The 24,676-nt window shown below is 44.1% G+C and overlaps 1 protein-coding gene across 2 annotated transcripts; it reads left to right on the top strand.

The window, feature by feature from the left end:
- The first annotated feature begins 679 nt into the window (after window positions 1-679).
- Window positions 680-24,357, top strand: loxl2b (lysyl oxidase-like 2b). 2 transcript variants are annotated; one of them, XM_076987158.1, is made up of 14 exons: window positions 680-844; window positions 3,069-3,416; window positions 3,904-4,079; window positions 11,119-11,330; window positions 13,506-13,719; window positions 14,523-14,703; window positions 16,220-16,377; window positions 17,005-17,172; window positions 19,857-20,022; window positions 21,089-21,329; window positions 21,841-21,956; window positions 22,063-22,199; window positions 22,480-22,591; window positions 22,783-24,357. In XM_076987158.1, exons 2-14 carry the CDS (start codon window positions 3,080-3,082, stop codon window positions 22,851-22,853), a joined length of 2,289 nt encoding a protein of 762 aa, XP_076843273.1. In that variant the 5' UTR covers window positions 680-844; window positions 3,069-3,079; the 3' UTR covers window positions 22,854-24,357. The 2 variants fall into 2 exon arrangements, with proteins under 2 accessions (XP_076843273.1, XP_076843271.1); XM_076987156.1 differs by having other exon boundaries at window positions 682-844; window positions 14,520-14,703.
- Window positions 24,358-24,676: the final 319 nt, after the last annotated feature.

The raw sequence follows: 24,676 nt of genomic DNA, 5'->3' as shown, positions 1-24,676 counted from the left end.
AGCATGAGGGCCAGTTGGGAGGAATCAGGGAAATCAAGGAAATAAGCAGGGAGAAAGCCAGACCTGACCCCAGCCCCTTTAGAGTTATGTAATTACTGCAATTATTACTGACCCCGAATCAGTATTCCCAATGTCTATTTCAGCCACATAATCACTGTTATCATGACTCATCCTAGCTCAGCAGCAGGATAATAAAGGAAATGAGGAGGGAGACAGCCAGAGCTCGATCACACACCTTAACAATTCCCGTTTAGTCTCACCACCTTTAACCGTCTAAATATATCCACAAGGGGGAGGTATGCACCCATATACACATCGATGATTGCGACGAGATAAAACAGTTCGCGAACCTTTGAAGTGAAACGATGAAATATCGAAACTGCATACAGTAGTCAAATTCTTGTTTAATAAGTCCAAACCAACACTTATTTGAAACATCTTAAGTCCATTCCATTAAATTATCGTTAGCTAATTAGTATTAGCCCATTGTGCCTTGCGCGGAACAAAGATCTCAACATTTCTGCAGAATTATGTTTGTGTGCGCGTGAGGGGGGATGGGGGACCTCTGCTTCTCTGGACAAAAATATAAATGTGTATTTATGAGCAGCAACATTCTTCAGACGGACGATTGTGCACGTATTCCATGAAGTCCTGTCCTACAGGAATTTGAGTCATGTCCCACCTAAATATGCCATGGGGACCGTGAGGAGTGTTCAGGAAGGCGTGACTTGGTCCGGGAAGATAACGAGTGAAAGTTTGGGGAGAATAACAGACTAGAGGACCATTGCGTTGGACTGCGAAAGGAGTTCAAAAACAGAAGTCCAATTTCGCTTTTTTCATCAAAGTAAGTTTTCCAGTCCGTCTATGTTCTGTTCACAACTGCTTTGTGAGGCTGAGCGTAATTTAAAGGTTTTACAAGGAACAACAATATATATTTCTAACAATATATTGATTGTTTGTTTCGGTGTCTGCTTTAAGTCTGTTTGTTTTATACTATACAACATGTATAGAAGTATGAAAAGTAGACGTTAGACGTTAAGCAAAACTATAAGTGATGGATGCCTAGTTAAGTAATAACTCGCACCGCAGGCAGCATGTCACGTCAGCGTAGGAAAAGAGGTGAAGAGGGAAAGGAAAGGAAGAAGCGACAAAGTGCGAAAAAGAGGAAAAACGCTCATTAGAAAAGTTCCACAAATAACGTTTTTAAGTAAAACTTGATGATTCTTTCCGTTGTTACCCGTATAACAAAGAACCCGGGTCACGAGCCCCTGCAAGCGTTTACTCTCAGTGACATTTGACCTCTGGTGCTGAGCTGGAATCCCCTTCATAATGACCTACGGCAAATATGCAGCGCTGCCTGGATCTCCTGGCTGTCCTGGCTCCCTGTCTCCCCACAGACAACAGCCTGACTTTAGAGGCAATCATATAAGGCAACACTTTAAAAAATCACTACTGCTTGCAGGATCTTTGCCAGTCTTTACTTCAGACAGACATGTACGCGTGATGTTTTTATGTATCACTGTAGTGTCAGGATGCCTTTACTGTATTATTTTTTGAAATAAGAGGATATTGCCAAACCCTTCTACTGAACATTCTCCCCTAAATCTACAACCTACATCCCTTTGTCAGAGTGCCATCACTCAAGTTGAACAACAGCTTGTAGTCATGTCAGCAAGCTCCTTTGAAATTTTATGTGGTCATATTTTTTCAGGTGGAATATTACCTTAATTCACTGATGTTACATCGTAGGCTCATTTAAAGGTTTTACAGATGTTCTTGTTTCATTCGTAGCACTGGGTCTAATATTTTTCAGCTGATTCTTAAGCTATATAATCAGAAACATGTTCAAATACTTTGCGGTGAAGCCTCACCCATGCTCAAAGAGTTCAGCACTAGGACGGTGTCATATATCAGAACAATGTGGATTATTTGTATTAGTTTAGCACTAGGACTATATCATATGTCAGACCAATGTAGATTATTTGTATTAGTTTAGCACCAGGGCCGTGTCAAATATCAAAATGATGTAATTTGCAAATGCACGAGGGTAATTTTTAGTCGAGTCAGGATTTTGAGCTCACGCCTGCGGTTGTGTTCACCAGTACACATGGCCTGTGGCTCTTACACTGGACCACCTGATGGGCTCTGGGGTGGACATTTGTTTCAAAGTGTGCACGTTTTTCCAGACTTGTGTAACCACAGCCACACTGTGTTCCGGCTGCCGAAAACCTGCGGCAGGGGCAGGCATGGAAACTTCTTTGGAGTTCACGAGGTTCACGACTGGCTGCCACATCTGAATTAGGGTCACATGACCCTTCTTTTGCTTTTCCCAGCTCAGAATTGTAATATATTTTACCACTGACTTGCAGTTCGTTTAGAGACTGAAAACAGTTCTGACATACTGCGTCAGAGTGTGTGTCTGGAGTTTCTGCTTTTATCTTGCTGTGGAGATCTTATGAGAGTGCTTTGAAGAAAACGAGATCTCAGCACTCTTCCTGAATGTCTTTGGTGCCTTCTGTATTGCTCTGACATAGGAATTTATCCGTACATACAGACTGTACCCTCTCTGCCACCCTCATTCATCCTGACATCTCTTCTTTTGGCATTTAAAGATAATGTCTGACAGCTAGTTACAGTGGGGCTGTGATGTAATGCCACACCATTCTAGCTTCTCATGCATTTCAGTACCAGGTTTACTTCAGTACCAGGCTTACTTCAGTACCAGGCTTACTTCAGTACCAGGCCTTACTTCAGTACCAGGTCTTACTTCAGTACCAGGTCTTACTGCACCCATGTTGATGAATGGGTGAGCATTAGTCAAAATGCCATGGTGGTCTTCATGATTACCTGATGTTCATCAGTGCTGCTTCAGTGGTGCCGAGCTGTCTTCATCTCCTTTATAAATGTTAAAGCCTTTTATCATTGGTGTTTGGAGCAAAATGCTCCAATTCGTCTGGCGTGAACTACGGCCATACAGCCTCAAATAAATTTTCCTCCATTTGAGGCGGATTGCAAGTACAAATGGGCCCAACTGACTGCTGTTCTTCTCACTCTTTGTTCGTTTGCAGACTGCTTAAATATGTCAGCCCTCTGGTCCATCCTTTGCCATCTGGGGGCGCTGTCCTGCCTCTGGGGCACGTGCCGCTCGCAATACGAGTACCTGGGGTACCCAGAGCCTGTCGAGGAACACTACACACCTCTGCAGATCCCCGCTGACGTACCCAAGGTCCTGCTGCGGCTAGCCGGGGAGAAACGCAAGCACAACGAGGGCCGCGTGGAGGTCTTCTACGACGGTCAGTGGGGCACCGTCTGTGACGACGACTTCAACATCCACGCAGCCCAGGTGGTGTGCAGGGAACTGGGCTACGTCGAGGCTGTCTCCTGGGCGCCCTCCTCCAAGTATGGGAAAGGCGAAGGTAAGCTGCCATCACTCGCTGTCGCCATGGTAGTACACCACATTAGCATACCACCACCACGTTAGCACACCATCATTGGCTAACTAATTAAAACAAAAATTAAAACAAAATTAAAACAAACATTGGCTAACTAATTAAATCCATGAGACTGAGTGTGCATCAGTTATTAGCTGAGTGTTTTAAGGTGAGCATGACTATAACAGCTCTCAGCGGGAGTTTCAATGGTTTTATGTCTACTGCCTTTACATTCTGTTCATAAATAAGTGATTTGTAAGTGATTTAAAACCACTAGATTGGTCATGGTAGTATAGTTTTATTGATATTGCATTAGGTAATTTAGTTAACAGCTGCAATTAAAATAGCCTGTAATAGTAGCCTATTAGCCTACAAATGTCCCTCAATTTTAACAGAAATTTCAGATTTACATAAACCTCCCTGAGAACTGACCTCAGACCTCAGAGAACTGACCACTTCTTGTTTTCAATAGGCCGCATATGGTTCGATAATGTCCACTGCACGGGGAAGGAGAATACTTTGGCACAGTGCGAGTCCAACGGCATCGGCGTGTCCGACTGCAAACACTCTGAAGACGTGGGCGTGGTCTGCAGTGACAAGAGGATTCCAGGGTTCCGGTTCCTCAGCCCGCTCACCAATAACATCGATGTGAGTGTCCTCACGTTTGACACTTTCACCCACCTTGTCACGTCTCTGGGCTCACAGCGTAACGTTGTTCACCACAGGGAACATCTGACTGCACTCCCTCATGCTAAGCTTCGTTAGCTGTGTATGGGTCTATACATTACTACCGTAACTTGTTCTGAGGTGATCATTAACTAACTTACAAATGGTCTAGAGCTGTGGTTTTCGCATCTGGACTCAAGATGGAGGATGAAAATCTCAGTCCACCACAAACGGGGGTGTCAAATTCAGCTCTTTTCTTCAAACACTGCTGAGCTTTGCAAGTGATCTGATTGAAAACAACAACACCTGGTTCACAAAAGTGTATATAGCACAAATCCCTTCAAAGAATAAATATTACAATTAGTTCATTAAGAATTTAAAGAATTGGTAATAATTTAGTAAATTAACTGACGAGAGGAATAGAGTGACGGTTTCTTATGAACAGAAAGGCAGGTAGGAATTCTGAGTCAGTCATGCCGGCCCTCAGACATGCAGACGTCTGGAGACAAGCCCTGGAGACAGCGGGAGAAAATGCACGTGTCAGCTTTTCCATCCGGCGTTGGTCCGCACGTGCTGCACGCGGCACGCTCTCGGAGGCGGTAGTGATGACGAGCTAATGCACAGCAGACCCGTTCAGGCCCGTCTGGGCCGGTGAGGTGGAATGAGCTTTATAAGGTACACGGCACTGCTGAAACGGTCTTGTTGGATCGTGTGTGTGTTGTGAAGAAAAGGAAGTGAGGCAAGCTTTAAACAGATAACATCTCATTTAATAAATGAATGTTTGAACTGGATTAAACTGTAAAAGGAACTCACGCGGAACCAGCGTTGATCATCGGCCCACACAAGATCATTATGAGTGAAAACGACAATAAAACGTCTTAACTGTAGTTATACTAGACATGAAAACCTTCATCCTGGTCATAATAATTTTCTCTTATTTGTCAACAGAATGTTTTGCATTTTGGAGTGCCCAGATTTTAAGATTGCACGCTATCAAACACTTTTAATGCCTCGTTTACTTTTTGAGCAGGCAGGACGAGTATCAAACATCACATTGAGTAATTAACAAGGGTTTCGCCCCTCCGTCCCTCCTCAAGACGAAAATAATTCCCCATGCTAATTTTACATCACCTACCTCTACTAGACTATACTAGCGACGTGTATTGCCTGTTGTTTGCGATCCAGCTGAGCGGTCCACAGCTGTGATAAACAAGTTTGTTTCCCTCTGTGTTTGGGATCCTGGTGTACTGGACACGTTTGCCTCACCGCAGTGGCGCGTGCTGCCTGCACGAGCGCCGCCTTTCAGCGCTAATGTCGCAGAGAGTTCACATCAGGAGGCACTGAGCACTATTATTCAGTGTTCCCTCACAACACAAACAAAGCACACACATGAATGCACACAAGGTTTTAATGTTAGAACTGCGCACATTGCATTACAGAACAGACCGCATGCATGTTCAGAACGTGTGTGTAGGTGCAAGACTGAAAAATACTTTGACCTTGCAGTCATTAGTCTCAGTATAGAGCGCTGATCCTTTAACCAAATCCCTGGTTTTTAGCTACAGCAGGAGTATCCCCACAATTACTCCCTGGTTTTGAGCTGCAGCAGGAGGTATTTCTCCACAGTTAATCCCTAATTTTAAACTTCAGTAAGAGTATCTCCACAATTAATCCCTGGATTTGAGCTGCAGTAGGAGTATCTCCATAATTAATCCCATTACTGTTTTGAGTGTCTCTGGCTGCATCAAGCACAGGTGACTCATATGTCCCTATACCCCCCTCCCTACAGATGAGAGGCCCAGCTTGTGTTTACTTAGTATTTTGGCCTAATCCTGCTGACCCTGGATCAGTTTTCCATCTCTCAAGCACTTTTGAATGGTGCAGGTTTGTGTGGCCAGCTGGTCTGGGATCAGTGGCATTACTCTAAGCCTCCTACATGCCCTGGAGTGGGTTCAGGGGCTTGCAGCTGCATATGCAGCTTTAACTGGCTGACTTTGCAAAGCAGTGTTCTTTAAAACCCATAAATGGTACTTAATCTTGCGGGGCCAGACACAGGTTAAGCCTGAGTTTGCACTAAATTACATGGTGAGATGGAATTTCCTTTTATAAATCCATCCTTGTCTCGGTGCAGCTTTCTGTCCTGGGCTAAGTTTCTTCAGGCTTAGTCTATGCCTGGACAACTCTTGCAGCTTATCATGTCAAAATGACAGTTGTGCATTTAAATAGCATCTAGGGTTAAGGTTAGGTCTAGGTTTAGGGTTAGTTAGTGTTAGTGTTAGATCTAGGGTTAGGGCTACATATGGTGTTAGGGTTAGCCTTAGGGTTTGTTTGGTGTTAGGGTTAGATCTAGGATTAGTGAGGATTGGGGTTAGTTAGTACTGATCAGTGCCTACAACACAAGGCTTCAGCCAAGCTCTGGCCATTTTTTTCTTATACAAAAAAGCATCGTGTTTCTGTATTAGTTTGGAATAGGGACTTCACTCTTTTGTTGAATGCAAACCACAAAGTCTGTGCAGATATTTTTTGTACGTCTTGTTCTGTTTGTTACAGGTTAAAGGTCACATTTCTGGTCTTGTGCCCTGTTGCAGTTAGCCCATACATTACAATGACAGCTCAATGGATCAGGGGAAGAGTCTCCTCTGTTGTCCTAAAGCTGAAGAACACGGCCGTGTATGCCACTCCCACAAGTACAGCCCACACTGATCATGTGACCTGTAGCATGTGTAGGGGAAACTCTGCCCACAATCACAACCCTGTGTATTTAAAGAAGAATGAAAGTGATTGTGGGGCCCAGGCCTATGTTAGCAGGGGATTCAGGGCAGATTAAAGTTGCTACTGAAACACACACACACACACACACACACACACACACACACACACACACACACACACACACACACACACACAGAACCATAATGTGTAGCAGAGGTTGAATTTAATTAGATATCTACGAAATTCCTTTCTTGTGGAGTTTGTACTTTGGGTATATAAAACATTGGAAAGATGTTACAACCAAATATTTGTCTGAAGAGAGGTCAAGTGGTTTGGCTTACACTTAATTAACCAGGTGAGGTTAAAGGTCATATTATCCCTTGCCTATGGCTTTCTATCAGATCCAGTGAGCTTGTGACTGTGTGCGTGTCACAAAAATATAATTTTCACAGATTATATCCCTGTCACTCATTATTCATATATTGGTGCCACATGTTAGCAGCCCTGCTAAGGAAAGATTTACTGGCAGATAATCACAAGGGTGTTTGTAGACAAGGACAACATGTACATTTTTCCATCCACACCAGATCACAAGACGCACTAGCGCTACAGCTGTTCTCTCCAGAGACCGTTAATGTCACATGGACGAAGTCTGCCCGTCTTATATCTGATAACTTCATTCAGCTGTCAAAGGATGACATTCAGCACACCGCACAGCTCGTTAGATCCACTGAACAGTCCAGACACGTCAGATAATGCTGGAGGAGTCCGTGAATCACACGGCAGGACGTGCTTTCTGCCTTCCACCCCCCCGCAGGACGGCCAAAGGGCGAAACCCTTCAGCCCACCACTCTCTGATTTTAGTACAGCAACTTCAAGACAGTTTGGACTGTTATTTGCATCTCTCTTATTCAAACTCAGTTACAAACTCACCACGTTTAAGCTTGACTCCCTTCTCAGATGGTTAACGTGTCAAGAAGAAGCTGTAGGTTGCCTTTCTTCTTCTGATGGTGTCATACTGGCCTTGTATGTGCTCTTCGTCATGGACTCTTCACCTCCATTTGGATCTCGCGTTACACTGCTCATTTTTTTGGCTTTCTGAGGAAAGAGGTTCACCACTAGGGCCTCAGTCTCCTCTGGTTCAGCTGTGGGAGGGTTTTAGCTGTTCTTTTTTTTCCTGTTTGAAAGAACGCCTGCTTAGTGTCCTCAGAGGCAGTCTTCAATAGAAAGACATGCCCTTACAAATCGATTTCCCAGCTGGTGCACAACCCCCCCCACACACACACACACACACAGCTAACACTCTTGCCAGTTACCCCTGAAACAAGGCACATGTGTTTAGGAAATCTTTCTTTATTTTTTCCAGCAAGTCCCCAACTTAAAGTACCTGATCCACTTCCCTCTATGCTATGGAATCAATCAACACATGTTGTAATGTGAACTTGAAATGAACAGGAACTCAGGTTGCAGATTACAGCTAGTACGTGTGTGTGTGTGTGTGTGTGTGTGTGTGTGTGTGTGTGTGTGTGTGTGTGTGTGTGTGTGTGTGTGTGTGTGTGTGTGTGTGTGTATGTGTGTGTGTATGTGTGTGTGTATGTGTGTGTGTGTTTGTGTGTGCCCTATCCAAATGCCCACTGTTTAGGTACAAATTTTTACATGTGACTTGTTGCCTAATGTAATGTAACATTTATAGTTATTATAGATGTTGGGCCCTTAAAGGCACAAAACATGTATATCTCTATATGAATATGCATTACAAACCAGCCTATGATAGGACATGAATGTCAATACCCTGAAGTGTGTCTCGAAGTTTAATACAAATTCTTTTGTGCAGGAGAGATGTTTGCTTTGTTTCATGCCAGTGCACCCGATGCAGTCCTATATTTTGGGTTTTTTTTTCGTTGTTGTTGTTGCTGACCACAGAGTCAAATTTAGATTTTGGACAAGTTTGCCTCTTTTTCAGATATGCTGGATTGCCAGACATAAATATAGCTCAGTCTGAACGCAGGAAAGACCATTTAAATGAGTCCATCTCAAATGTTAGAGGCAATTTAGTTTACACCACAGTATTTATTCTTTGATGGTCAAAGAATAAATGTATATTGCATGTAAGACTCCGCAATTAGAGATTCGCTGACTGGAACTGGAGTAATGGATTCTGGAATTAGCTAACTCTGAAAGGTTTTAAGCAAGGGACCACGCTGGTCTTTCACGCTCTGCACACTGGCCAGTCAGAGACACCTGCTGAGGGGTTTGCAGGCATTTCAGCCAACCCCAAGAAGCCTCAGGAAATCAATCAAAATCCAAAGTGCATCCAAACACTCCTCTAATGCAGCATGACAAGATGTATAAATCCCTGCTCGGTTAACAACTACCATCACTGCAGCACTGAAAATGATCGTGTTTGTCAGACATTGCAGTTATTCAAACTTCAAGCATGAAGAGACTGCCTTTTATCACTTGCTTACCTTTTGTCCCATAATGAAACTATACGCCACATAATAACGGCATCATTCTGTGAATTTCCTTCAGGTTAAGTGATATGAATAAATGATCCTGTGAGTTACTAAGGCAGAAGGAACACCCCTGTACACTACACTTTCATCCTGCCACAGCCACACACGAGTTCAAACGTAGGCTGTCTCCATGTCTCTAGACTTCCTCTTGTCTGCCTGGGTCTGGCTGGCCTGGGTCTGTGTCCATTAGCTGAAGCCTCAGGGAAGCCGTCCATGCTGTTATCATCCATCTTTGTGTGTGTGTGTGTCTGTGTATATAAGCCTGGGGTCCAGCTGTTTAGGCTTGCAGTCTTTTAGCGTTCTCTGTCACGCAGCCAAAGAATGCAGCTCTGTTCTTTCCCCTCTTTATGGAGAACCACACACTGTGGGTACATGCTGTGGAAACGACCTCTTCGATAAGCGCTGTAATACACACGACCACCGCGAGCACCGTGTCAACTTCATTGCGTCCTTCTGTTTTTGTAACTACCAGTTTATTGGCCATTGTTGGCACATATATGTGCCTTCCCAGTTGAACAAACTTGGGCAAAAGGCCTCGCTATAAGTAAACAGACAAAATAACTCACCACACTCCCGCCTGTTGGACTGGGTTAGGTTTTTTTTCCTGAATGTAAGCACAAATAACAGTAACAGGCTATAATAACTCAAATAACTTTGAGTTACAGGCTCTAAGCAACAATGTGTATGTTCCTAGCGATGAGCAGACACTAGCAAAGCCTCATACACGTGATGTTAGCTGCTCACACTAGCATCTGTTATTTGTTAGCCATCTAAGTGCTGTCTGGTTCTAAACTGGCTTCAGTTGAACTCGGCACTCACTTGAGCACAGTCTGTTCAGCATGCAGAACTCACCTGCACTGTAGAGTCTTAGCACAAACAGGCACAACTAAACCAGGCCAGCCAAGAATGGCATTCAGAGCCAAATTTGGCCCATATAGCTTTCTGCAGGTCCAACTTTCAGAGCATACCTCTCCGAGGCGACAGATGTCGAGGTGCTGGAAACTTTCTGATGAATGGTTTTCCAGGGACAACTTTGTTTGTGGAGAAAGGAAACCTTGCCGGAGTAGTGTGACTGCTTAATGCGCCCCTCAGGAGTTTGTGAAGTAGCACTGTTCTCGAAAAACTGAAGTGGGTAACGGTAAATTGACGCTAAAGCGGACGAGCTTGAATGAACTCAAACCTCTGACGCATACCGCTAACTGACCCATACTTCCTTAGTTAATTATAAACGTCAGTGTTGTTGAAGTGAAACCATGTGCACATCAGGATTCTGGAGAGCGCTAAAATATCCTTGTAATGTCAATTAGTACTTATAAATGCATCGTGTTCACCCTCCCCCTTGTTTATGCCCCCTGTGTTTACGCTCCCTAGTGTTTGTGCACCACGGTGTTTGTGCTTCACAGTGCTTACACTCTCTCGTGTTTACGCTCCCTGTGTTTATGCCCCCCGTGTTTATGCCCCCCGTGTTAGTGCTCCCCCATGTTAGTGCTCCCCCGTGTTAGTGCTCCCCCGTGTTTGTGCTCCCCCATGTTAGTGCTCCCCCATGTTAGTGCTCCCCCGTGTTCATGCCCCCCCCCGTGTTCGTGCCCCCCCGTGTTCGTGCTCACCCGTGTTTATGCCCCCCCCGTGTTAGTGTTCTCCCGTGTTTATGCCCCCCCCGTGTTAGTGTTCTCCCGTGTTTATGCCCCCCCGTGTTAGTGCTCTCCCGTGTTTATGCCCCCCCCCCCCCCCGTGTTAGTGTTCTCCTGTGTTTATGCCCCCCGTGTTTATGCTCCTCTGTGTCTCCCCAACAGCACATGACCATCCAGGTGGAGGACGTGCGTATCCGTCCCGTGCTGGCCTCCTACCGTCGCCGCGTCCCTGTGACGGAGGGCTACGTGGAGGTGAAGGATGGCGGCAGGTGGAAGCAGGTGTGCGATGAGGAGTGGAGCTCCATGAACAGCCGTGTGATCTGTGGAATGTTTGGCTTCCCCGGAGAGAGGAGATACAACGCGCGTGTCTACAGGTCAGCATCGCCCTGTCACGTATGGCCAACCCAAACTAGCCTGTCAGCTTTTGTGTTTTTGTACCTCATGTTGTGTGAAACTGTTAGGCAGCGATTTCTCAACGTGCTGTAAGATCTAATTCTTATCAGGTTGTCCTTTATTAATAAGTGCAACAAACCTTTAGGACTGAATTTATGTTATATTAAGGTATAGTTCTATGCTTAGTTTCTCTAATCTTCAATTAGCCAAAGGACAACCATGTCAGTGGTGCACTAAACAGTCACCAGTAACCAGCTCCATTCGTACAGGAAGAAAACTCCATGTATTGATCACCCTACAGCCCCACACATCACCATCTGTGATGTCCAGAAGGACCAGCAGAGCAGATCTTACTCCAAGTCAGCTCAGAGCAACCAGTACTCATAATACGAGAGTGTTAGGACTCCCCCAGTATTGTGCTCAGTAGACTTATTACAATATTATCACCAGGTATACTACTGTAAATTAATATTATATGTGCCTACCGTAATCACGTAAAAACCTGCACCCATTATAGTAGCTACTGTCAATTTCAGTCTCATTGCCAAACTGGTTGCAGTAAGGTTTTGGACAAAATACATAATAACAACAACACCAAACAATAAATTGTCAGAGGTGATGCAATAGACCGTGGTATCTAGAACCATCTCCATATTGACCAAGGAAATAAGACTCAGAGTTAAAGGCCTAGAGAAACATTTCTCACGTGGTTAAAGGGAAAACAATTACTTTTTCATAATGGAAATAAGAAATGAACACACAGCGGTCCCAGTAGAGAAACCACTGGCTATCTCTCAAACTCATGTCCAGAGCTCTGACCTTTACTCAAACTTCTCTGGAGAAAATGTCTCTTAATTCTTTTTCTTTTTTTGCATCTGTAATTCCCATGTAATGGTGTGTCCAGCACAAAAGAAAGACATGAATCTTCTAAGGTCAAGCCCTGTGTTGGAGTTCTCTTTAATTGTATGCAGCTCAGTAAGGACAGGATTTAGGTATTTCTTTCCCTAATCTAATCCTGGTACATTCTTGACAGCGTATGCAATGCCAGTGGAACTGCACAACCATAAATCTCGAACCCGTTCTTTCATTACCACATGGAAAACTGCTCAAAAATACTACATGATTCAGTGTAAGGCAACGATTATGTTGCTGACCAGATCGGTCATGAGACGTCCAGAGCGCTGTGCCTCGAACTACGTGCCTCCCCACACATACTGAGTCCTGCGAATCTCATGGGCTGTGATCGTCCCAATCAGCCATGTTCGATTCTTGCTGGTGGGAAAATGTTGCGATGGCTTGCTGTGACTTGGGTTTGTGCTGAAATGTTTTTGTACCCGCACTATCGGACATTAAAACAACAATGGGGGGATGACGTGTAGATGTCTCACGAGGCTGCTTTTCTCAAATGAAAAACGTCCAGTAGAGGTACTTTTCTCACATCACATCCCCTCACGTGTTGTTTGAATTCAAACTCAGTGGGTTGAGAGGAAGATGCATGTGTCTGTGTGTGTGAACGTGCGCACGTGTCCGTGTCCCTACGATGTTTTTGACATAGACTGCTTTGGACACCCTCCAAGGTGAGACATTCTTTTTTCTCAGTGGCCGAATGAGAAACAAATGTGGGTTGAGTCTTGCTCATGCAGCACCTCAGCCATGAGACGAGGCCTGTGAGACACATCTTTGTCTCATTAAACCCTCACACCTTATGCCCATTGTAGAAGTAACACCCTCAGAATTATCGAACACACCCCTGTCTTACGCTTTAAAAAACTTCCTCGAGGGATCGGCACAATCAAGAAGGACTAATTACACAGTTTTCCAAATCTATTTTTGCCTTTAATCGTTGTATCTTAACATTTATATAATTCCATATGGTATGTATAAGATGATGGTTAGTTTTTTTAAGTAATTTTTTTCTTTGTCTCTCCCTCCTTTCTCTCTGCGTGCCTGTTTTCATTCTCTCTGTTCACTTCCCCTGCTCTTTCTTTTCCTCTCTCACCCTCTTCCTCTCTCACCTTCTCTCTCTCTAATTCTCCCTCTCAATCTCTCTCCCCTCTCACTCTTTTTCCATCTCCCTCACCCTCTCTTTCTCTTTCTCCCCCCCCCCTCTCTCTCACTCTCCTTTCCCCCTCTAATCCCACATAATACCTGAGCAGAATGTTTGCCCGGAGAAGGACACACACATACTGGGATTATGCGGTTAACTGCACGGGTAACGAGGCTCACCTCTCCAGCTGTAAGCTGGGCCGCTCGTTGCCGTCCTCCGCCAACAGCACCTGTGGCCTGGGCACCCCCGTGGTGGTCAGCTGCACCCCCGGCCGGGCCTTCGCACCCACGCCCATGGAAAACTACAGGAAAGCCATCAGAGAGGTAGATCCCACCATCATCAACAGGACTTTGGCTTTCCCAAGTGGAGCAGAGTTATGCAGTCACTTCTCTCATGCTTAGACCTCACGAGGATACATTTGTGGCTGTTCTTGACTTGTGGGGACCGTCTGGTATTAGCATGACTTATGCTAAATGAATGCAGTGAAATGCTATAAAAGTGAGTCCAGCAGTCTGGAACAACACTGTGAAGTGTAGGACATACGTCGTCATCCAGAACCTCTTTAGCTGGTGCTGTCCGCTACACCCTCCCAGGAACTCAGTGTCTTGCCAAGGAATCACATTTTTATGAATATGGGCAATTTCCTCTGTTTTGTACTCGTGTCATTAGACTTCTGGCACAAAAAGAACACTGTTCTAATGCATAACGTGAATATCATGTACTTAAGTATTTTAAGATGGCCGGTTATATCACCCTTTGAACACACCGCTCACAACCCTGTAATTTCCCCCTGCAGTTCATACTAAACTCTGTGATTACACGGACATTAATATGAGAGAATGATGGAGAAGGTATGCATGGTTCTCCAGCCTGGCCGTGACTCACTTCTTCCTCCAGAGATGATCTGGCCAAGCCCACACACATGCCTCCAGTCACGTTCTAGGGTTCCGTGGGGTTGACTGGACATCAGGCACTGCTCATCTCTGTGGAACTGTGCACAACTGTAGATATTATGTACATTAGAGTTGAGAGCAGGTCTCTTAAGCACCAACTTACTCAGCAACTTTTTTTCATTTGTGCAAAGTATACATGTTTAGTCACGTCTCATGTTTCTTCCTTCCAGCAGCTGCTGGTGCGTCTACGTGGTGGGGGTGTGGTGGGTGAAGGCCGGGTGGAGGTGCTGAAGAATGGGGAGTGGGGCACCATCTGTGATGACCACTGGAACCTGGTGGCGGCCACCGTGGTGTGTCGCGAGCTGGGCTTCGGTACAGCAAAGGAGGCTCTGTCCGGTGGCCGTCTGGGTCAGGGTAGGTCAGCAGCGCACACTTTTGACCCTAGAAATACCATAGTAAGGAGTTTGCTTCTCCGCGAGCACACGCTGTTGTACTAATATTTATGCAAGTAACTGTAGATAAGCGTGCCTGGCTATAAATGTCAAATAATATCACTGCTTTGTGGCAGAACACATTTCCCCTGACAAAGTATGCTAGCTTGTTTATCCAGAACCCAGTTTGTAGAAAGTAAAGGGTTTCCAGCGTGTGATCTTTAACACTTATGTGAAGCAAAACTTAGAAGAACCTTGCAACCTTCACTCTGCACACACTCTCATGGCTGGAGAACTCTCATGGGTTCTCCTGAGCCTTTTTTCATCTACTTAGTTGAGACTAAACTGAGCTCTTGGCTACGAAAATACAATGAATGTCAGGGTACACATCCTATCATCTGCTTTTCAAATGGTTGAAGAGAGCGAAGAACATGTAGACTGAAATATTTTGCTCAGTGGTGGATGCCATTATTACACTAGCTGGTTGGAAGAATTAGTGTCTCTGGCTAGAAGGTTATAGTGATTCTGTCCACATTTAAATCATTAAGAATATGAATGCAAATATATCCAGCCAATCAGATAAGTGGACAACATTCCGGACATCCAATAGTTTGAACGTGTTTCCAGACTAGTTGTCTAGTTGTATAATTGTTAATAACGTTTTGTAATATGTTTTGCCTTTACTTCAGGGCAGTCGTGTATTTTGACTAATGTCATTGTTTAGTCAATGTGCTGAAAAAATCAATTAGTCTTTTAAGTGTGTGATTGTCTGTGGACACTAATGTGATGGCTGGCACCTGCCCCTTTTCTGTTTGCATCTATGAGTCTTGGGCCTCTTTGCTGAGATTTATTTTCCCCACCCATCTTTAGTGAGCATGGGATGGCTTGGTTTCCCTCGGGCTTAAGCAGTAAACCACCTTTAGGAAAGCAATCATCACTCACTCACCAACAAGGCCTGTGTGATGGATCGGTATCACAATATCAATGACCTCAATAGTGATATCCCCTCTCCCTAGCTTGCCATAGATGATCAGTGTGTCTGAAAATGACCATTGCAGCTTTACACCTGTCAACAAGACGTGTCCGCTGTGGGAAATGGCATGTTTAGATTAATGTGTCCTGATGCCGGAGACAGGCCATAAAAATTCCAGAAAGCTGGTGTGCTGCCTTCAGAAACAGAAGACATTACGAGGTCAAAATGGAAGGGTTCAGGCAAAGGACTTATGATTTTGTACCCAAATTTTCATCCAGCTTCTGTTTGGAAAGGAACACGCTACTGACCTTCAGACTGTCACTGAATTGTTCTGCTTTTAATGCATTTGTATTATTTATTTGTTTCTTTTTAATGTAATTTTATTAGCTTTAAGTTTAAATAAGATATTGAATAAGTTACTTTACTTTTTAATCTTTTTTGTAATTTTTGTAATTGTTCAGTGTATGTATAATGCACTGTGAATTATCACCGTGTATGAAAAAGTGTGTTCCTGGTATGTTTGCAGGAATGGGCCCGGTTCACATGAATGAGGTTCAGTGCTCCGGCTTTGAGAAGTCTGTGACCGAATGCCAGTTCAACATGGATAAGGACTCGGAGGGGTGCAGTCACGAGGAGGACGCGGGAGTGCGCTGCAACGTTCCTGCCATGGGCTTCCAGCAGCGGGTCAGGACACTGCACCTCAAGACCCTAATGTAGGGGAGCCTGATCCAGCTCCGAGAGAGTTACCAGCCTACAGGGCCGTGAATATCCAGGAGCAGTGATAGTAATCTAACATTTACTTTATATTGTGGATGGTTGTATGAACCACCCAAACCTTTCAGATCACTAAAGTTAGATTACTGATTGAATCCCAGCCATAAATGTTGTCCTGAAATCAACCAACACTATCGTGCCTCATGAATCTCGGTAATTTTCCAAGCTGCCTCAGGGCTGAAGCTATAAATCTTGAGGTATAGCATCGTAAAGTAATTGATGAGGTTTGCATGGTTTGATGAGCAGATTTAATCTCACACTGGAATTCTTTATTAATCCCTTATTGTGGAAGCACCATTGAGACTGGCGTCACATTCTCCCGGAAAATAAACAAATGAATAAGGATAAAACAATAAAGCAGCAGTTGTTAATGTTCAACATCAACTGTGACAGAATACGGTACCTTAGCACATTTATGGATGTTAGAAATGACAGAGGAAGTGTATTTGCAGGAGAAGACAAATGCACGCAGTGACAACCCTCCCTTGTCACAGTGACTGAAGCCTGATTGGCTCGTTTGCTCTGGCTCCCTTACAGCTGCGTCTGAGTGGCGGCCGGAACCCGTTCGAGGGCCGCGTGGAGGTGCTGATGGAGAGGAACGGCTCGCTGGTGTGGGGCACGGTGTGTGGTGAGGGCTGGGGCACTATGGAGGCCATGGTGGTGTGCCGCCAGCTCGGCCTGGGATTCGCCAGCAGTGCCTTCCAGGTACGACCCCAAAGCCCCACCTCCTGGACCCCTAGGAGACAGGACATGAAACAAATGCCACAAGTTTTCTACTGATGCCAATCAAACATTAGTAATAGTTTGAATAATGGTGAAAAAAACTAAAATATAATGAACCTGCATAAAAGAAAATTTTGGCTCATTAAAATGTCCAATATTCAAAATCAAATTTATTTTTAAATGGTGCTTTTTACAACCACCATTGTTACAAAGCAGCTTTACATATGTCCAAGTCCGAAGCATCCAGTGAGCAAGCCAAAGACCACAGTGTCTGGAGCATGAGAAACCCTGAAAGAACCCAGACTAAAAGGGGCCACTCCAGACGCCACTCCCAGACCAAATAAGCAGCAAAGAATAAAAAAAAGTAACTGGAAACAGACTTAGGCATGTAGGAAGTAAATATGCCTATCTCAGAGATATCAGGTGATTTTGAGTCAACTTCTCCTTAGTGATTAACATGCTTACAATGTCATCCACCGTTTCAATCTCTAACAGTTAATGTCACCTCTCTCTTTCATGGTGTGAAATAGTGTGCTGTATTCCAGGGCTGTAGTCTTCATCTTTAGTTGTTTCAGTCAACCATTTGTGGCTTGGCCTTGACATGACCCAGCTGGTTTAGAAGACGCAGCTGACAGGATTGTGCTTTAAGGCAGGTGAAGGTTTGTGTCATCTTAAAGTCTGTCGGAATAAGTTCCATCCCCAAAAGCTCGTAAAATATGAGAAATCAACTGGTCATATAAAATGACAGATCCCAATCATGGTACTAACGATTTAATATGCGTAACTTTCTTTTTTAATTTTCTTTTTAGACCTCAATGTCAGTTCCGTTTAATTTTGTTTTTTACTTATTTTAAAATGTAATCCGTTTTTTTAATGTTTGACGGCTACGGTGAGTAGCATAAGGTTTAAACAGGTTAAAGCTTTTTGGTAATGAACGTTGTCAATACAAGCTCATGTTAATAGCCCCAGGTCACTGCAGTCTGGAGTTACCGTGTTGCCTCCTTTCATTAATCTTCATAGTGAAAGCCCTTCAGCGCGCGTTCAAGGGCTCCGCGTTTTCTGTTGTCTGTTAACCGCACACCATCCCGGAGGTGAACTGCCTATTGTTAACGATTAACGCTTCTCTCCCCCTCACACCATCTGATATGGAGGAATGTGGGGGATTCTTATGGTATTTTTGTTTCAATTTGTGGGCTTTCCAATACTTTTCAGATGTTTCCTCGTGGTGAAACATCTCCCACGGGACCTTCTTGGGTTTCTCCTGCTCCTCCAAGACTGCATTCCTTAATCGAATACCTTGGAAGAAAAAACTATTCCTGTTGGAAAATGTTTGTCATATTTGAAGGCTCAAAATTTCACCCTCAGTCTTTTTAAACTTGTAGGATTAAGGCGTTATTATGCAGTTAAATAATGTAATACTTGTAATACAATGTGTTCTACAGACTCAATTCTATTTCCTTAATTTTACTTGCAAGAGTAATTTTATTATGGCTGCCTGTGTGAGAACAGTTAACGTTGAACATCAGGCCACACTTGGTAAGCAGAAAAGGAAGTGCCTACCCACGTCCTAGGAAGGATGCCCCACAGATAAGAGATCATTAAAAGACAGATAACAGACAGGCGTGTCTTGAAGGACGAACATGTATACTGCGTGTGGTTGGATCATTAGTTTGACAGGTGATTTAAGGGCAGGAAAGACGGCAATGGAGTCATGGATGTAGCAAGACTTATATAAACATAGCTGTTCATTTTTATAAAATCATGTATCATTTGTCTTTAAAACTATTTCTGGCTACTTATCAGCTTGATTGCGTTCGGTTTTGCATATGTCTTATTTTGTTGTAGACTGAATGATTTTGATTGTTCAGTTTGCAGATTTAAATGTTTCTGTTTTTGACAGATGTGGTTTAAGTGTGCTGATGTGTCATATGGCCATTCAGCAGTTAAAACCCGGGCCCCTAACTTACAGCAGCACCCGTGGAGTGCTTTCATATCTCCTCTTAAACTGTGGCGGACCTCCTCAAAGGGTCAAACAGACTTTGGCTCCCTCTTGTGGTGACCATGCTGACATTTCACTCTAACATAATAAAAGCCACAGTGAGGAATTGCTGAATTAGTGATAAAACTAACCCAGCGTCTGAAGCTTAATAAAAAAGTCATTACCAAAAAGGATAGGCACTAAGACCAAGATTAAAGTACCCTATGGAAGAAAATGATGTCTGTAAAAGAAATCGTGATATAGCAGGGTATACCTCAGACAGGTGGCTCCCTCTTGTGGTGAAACTTAATGCCATCTACACGACGTCATGGTGGAAAAGCCTGTAGTCGTGAACAGCTGCACGTGTGGCGCTCGTATTCCAGCTCGAGGTCCGAGTTTACTAGAAGGTCAAAGGTGCACAGGAGCTGGTGACGAGCACCTTCACCGACACTGCGTGCAGTGAACTGGAGCATTTCGAATCTGACTCAGATACAGTGTGTCTGTATTTCATATATTTTTTAATCAGATAGAATGCCAAATGCAGCTAAGGGCAAACGTCGATATTTGATATGAATGTAACTGTCCCCTCTCCCCCTCTCCCTCCACCCCTCCCTCCCCCTCTCCCTCCATCCCTCCCTCCATCCCTCCCTCCATCCCTCCCTCCACCCCTCCCTGCCCGGTGGAGTAGGAGACGTGGTACTGGCCAGGAACAGTCACGGCGGACAGTGTGGTGATGAGCGGGGTCCGGTGTGCAGGCACTGAGATGTCCCTATCCCACTGTCTCCACCACGGCGAGCACCTGCACTGCCCCAGGGGGGGGGCACGCTACGCAGCCGGGGTCTCCTGCTCCGAGAGTGAGAGCTCACACACACACACACACACACACACACACACAACAATGTGCATAACAACAACAATAACGTGCAATTGTGTAACAATCATCATCATTCCCATTATCGACATATATACTGCTGGATATTGGCAGTTTAATTATACTGCATGTTTAAAAATGTGCCTTGCATAATAGAGATAAAAAATCTAATATAAAGTCAAATAGAAGGGGAAGAGCTGATGAGAGCAGCATGCAGACAGGCAGAGTGAGAAAGCGCAGACATCTGTGCTTCACAGGGAACTACAAACCACAACGAGACTGAACAGAAGTCCTAACAGCACACAGCGTTTCATAAGTGCGTTGTGAGATGAGAGTTTTTGAACGCACCAAGGCTTTATATTGATCGCACCCTTGCAGACAGGGGATAGCAGAGCCTGGAGCCGTAACGAGTAAAACCAGACCCAACACCACCCATCGCCCACGTTGTGTTTCAAGCAACCACTAAAACATGTCCTCTAGAAGCCCTGGGAGACCGAGCTGGATTATTATAGACATACCACTAAGTTCAGAAGGGGATAAGACCCCAAAGGCATTAAAGGATTATAACATCTTGTCCTAGGACTTGTATGTATTAGTGAATATAATTTCACTAATAAAGAGAATATAATCTGATATACTAAATTTCATTTAGTGTGCTGACTACTGGTGGTGAATAATGTGCAATGGTTTTATTGTATCGAAAAATAATAATTAATAGGAAGATATTTTCTATCAGTGTCTTACTGTTTATTATACTGTTTTATTATAATCCAAGCATGAGAGAGGAAAGAATAATATGGTTTACAGTATGGCGACGTGTTTTTAACGTTCATACATAATCGGTAATGGGGATTTAAACCTCAGGTTGTGATTACATGTGGCTTTTTGTTTAGCAGTAGTATTTTGTGGGATTTTACTCCTAATTATAACACTGTGTTCAAGGCCCAGATGTAAGGCTCAGTGTTGGTGCACCATGGCAGAGTGAGGTGTGGCGTTTCCATCGGTAACGTCCCACCACACTCACACGTCGCCCGTCTTGGTCTTCCCAGCTGCCCCGGACCTGGTGCTGAACCCCCAGGTGGTGGAGCAGACCACGTACCTGGAGGACCGCCCCATGTTCATGCTGCAGTGCGCCTACGAGGAGAACTGCTTGGCCTCCACCTCCAGCTCCACCCCGGCCAACTCCTACCGCCGCCTGCTGCGTTTCTCCTCCCAGATCCACAACAACGGCCAGGCTGACTTCCGGCCCAAGGCCTCGCGGGAGTCCTGGGTCTGGCACGACTGCCACAGGTCAGGAGCAGGGGGTGTATCAGGGTTCCTCACTGTCTGGGTTTTCAAAATTATTTTGAATTTAGTTGCAGAAATGGTTGTTTTACTCCTTTGTTTTCAGAGACCCATAAAACACATTTATAACAATAATATAGGCTTTGATCAAACTAAAGATATTTTTTGGATTCTGGAATGGTATAATATACTGTATGTAACTCTGGCTTGACAATATAGCCTTAAAATTATTTTGTAATTCCCTCATGCTTCAAAATTGGCAAAATGATTTGGAAAGCGATTTCTTCGATTTTTTATCAAAGTCAAATTTATTTACGTATGTAGCGCTTTTTACAACACATGTTGTCACAAAGCATCTTTACAGTCGTATGGGTCCAGATCCCATCAGTCACACAGTGTTATGTACATGTCCTCAGATGGGCCAGTGTGGCTCCCTGCACAGGTGAGAAAGGTTCAGTTGTTACAGCTGAAACGCACAGGTCCAATGTCTGTGTTTTCCCTACGTTTTGCCCTGCAGACACTACCACAGCATGGAGGTGTTCACTTATTACGACCTGCTCAGCTTGAACGGAACCAAGGTGGCAGAGGGACACAAGGCGAGCTTCTGTCTGGAGGACTCGGAGTGCGATGAAGGTTTGTGGGTTTGGGGTTTCCGTCAGGCCACGGCGGTTTGAGACGGTAAGCTGTGGAGGGGACACACTCGGACCGACATGGACTCAACATGTCATTTTCCCTCCAGGGATCGAGAAGAGATACGAGTGTGCTAACTTCGGAGAGCAGGGTATCACGGTGGGCTGCTGGGACACATATCGACACGACATCGACTGCCAGTGGGTGGACATCACTGACGTCAAGCCCGGTGACTACCTTTTCCAGGTGACTCATTCTTCCTGCAAAGCTTTTAAAGAACTGATCTAGGCTCAGTGTTTGTCTGTTACATAATGATGCATGCAGTAATGTGATTAGATTGAATCTGATCTGAAACCAAGTATTTTCTTACTTTCGTTTTTCAAGGTTGTAAGAAAATGTCCTATGTCCAAATATTTAAAAGAAGAAATTAAGAACCTTCCTAACATAAAATCTTCTAGATTGTTAGAGTTTACTGCATGTTCCTTCGATACAGCAACTGAAGTGATCGAACTTGTGCTTCTTCTAGATTGTCATCAACCCCAACTACGAGGTTGCTGAGTCTGATTATACCAACAACGTTGTGAAATGCAGGACACGGTATGATGGCCATCGCATATGGATGTACAACTGTCATATAGGTGAGCTGCTCTGACCTAAAACAACCATTTGGGATGTATTTTCATTACATTAGTTGATTTTATATTTAGTAATATCTTACTATATAATGACAAAACATCAATACCATACTAGCTTTTACTTTGAATAGATTCCGTAATGGAGAGTGAAAGACTGCTCTCTGAGGCTGACGGATTGTCTGCTCTTTGTGCAGGAGGTTCAGTCAGTGGTGAGATAGAGGAGATGTTCCCTGGACTTCTGAATAACCAGGTGACCCACAGGTAAGAGGCGGGATTTCAACAGGACACCTGAGACTCTGAATACACCGCCAGTGTGCCTGACAAGAGGACCCACCCCTCCCAGCCACCATCTCTACCAACTTACTCCTTAAGCCCAAAACATGATCAGCTCAGGATATCCCAGACCACCCCACCCCTCCCACTCATATGGATGAAGCCCCAGGAACTGCTCCAGGTCGGCCAAAGACGCGAACCTAACTCCTCCATGAAAAACCACAGTCCTTGATGCAGACCTGTATCTCCAGTAAGGACAACTGGAAGTCTCTCTCCACTTCTCTCCACCTCCCTCAAGCCACTGAAATAACACTTTATGAGATTGACTCCATCTGCCGGTGCTAGTGGTGCGATGGGTGGGGTTCATTTGTGCGATGATTTCAACACTGGGTGGGGTTCATTTGTGGTCCTGCAGGTGAAGAAAATTCCCTTGTAATAAGCAGGATTTAGAATTTGTATTTGGGAAGATGTGTGCTAGCCTGAGCTTATAACTGAATTCTTAAGTGCTATGATAAGAAGACCTGCACTTTGTCAGTATGTATATACCCAGTACCTTGTGGTTTTACAGTACTCAACACAAACGTGTAGAGAAATAAGGCATATCTGAACCAGCTGCTCTATTTAGGACCTCAGGTGCTCAGTTGAGGATTCATAATGGAGTTGTAAAAATTTCACTCTGAGACCACCATGAGAAAAATGTTTCCCCCTGAGGCAAACCACTCTGAGACAGTCCTCACTTGCTTACCTGTACAAATGCAGTGAGGAAGAGCTATCTGACTCTGACACATTGATTTGCTGGAGAAAACAAACGGACTCTTTTCTGAAACCCATTCACTTGTCAGCCCTTTATGGCTGATTCTGTTTGCACACTGTCACCTGGGTGAGGATGCATTGGGACCTGATGGTTACGCACACGTTTGCAGGTAATGCACAGGAAACATCATCCTGAACGGGACCATTACTGAATATTATCATTACAGATCCATGAAAGGGACACTTCCTCCTGTCCAGTCATGTAAAACGTGCTGAAACCTTCATTTTTATCATATAGCAGTTTTGTTTTTTGTTATTTCTTTTCCTTTACTGCTAACCAGCCTTTGATAACCATATTTACCTAAATGCCTCAGTATTATTAAGCTGTCTTTTTAGATATTACAAGTAATTAACTAGACTTGAAAGATAAAACATATACACCTGCTCTCCACTGCATTTAAGGTTAGATCATGAATTTGAGTTTTCTAGAATGATACCATTAGTAACTTATTTTAAGTCAGGGATTTGGATATCAACTGTCTAGAATTTATTATTATTTTTTGTTCAGAATGTTTTATATTGTCTTTGTTAAAATGGTGCTACCAAAGAAGACTCCTCTGTTTTTAGAGGGCATGTGTGATGTGACTAACGTACATTATGCTTACTTGAATGGAGCATAAAAATCCATACTGTGCATTTTTATGCTGATCAGCCATGAATAAATCCAAGCATACATAAAAAGAAGAGAATATGTTTGAATATTTTTTGACGGAATGATTTGTGGTAGTCTCTTCCAGATTATTTAGGTTTAACATTATTTATGGACAACAATTTGTAACAGTCCAAGTTAAGTGTATATAATGCCCACAAGAGGTCAGTATTGTCATAATTTTAAAAGGTCTACAAACTAAATTTTGTTTCCAGTTTCTTAGATGAAAAGGAAAGCTGGAAAGGGTGAAGCTAATCAGAATTGCATTCTCAACACTTTCCTAAGTGTTCCTTTCCTAGAGGGTTCAGTACAATTTCAAGTCCAGGGAGTCCACAAAGCTGTGAGTCTATGGA

The sequence above is a fragment of the Brachyhypopomus gauderio genome, unplaced genomic scaffold, assembly GCF_052324685.1.
Source record: "Brachyhypopomus gauderio isolate BG-103 unplaced genomic scaffold, BGAUD_0.2 sc51, whole genome shotgun sequence".
Lineage (NCBI taxonomy): Eukaryota > Metazoa > Chordata > Actinopteri > Gymnotiformes > Hypopomidae > Brachyhypopomus > Brachyhypopomus gauderio.
The sequence above is the reverse complement of the archived record's forward strand: the minus strand, read 5'-3'. Positions and strand labels throughout refer to the sequence as shown.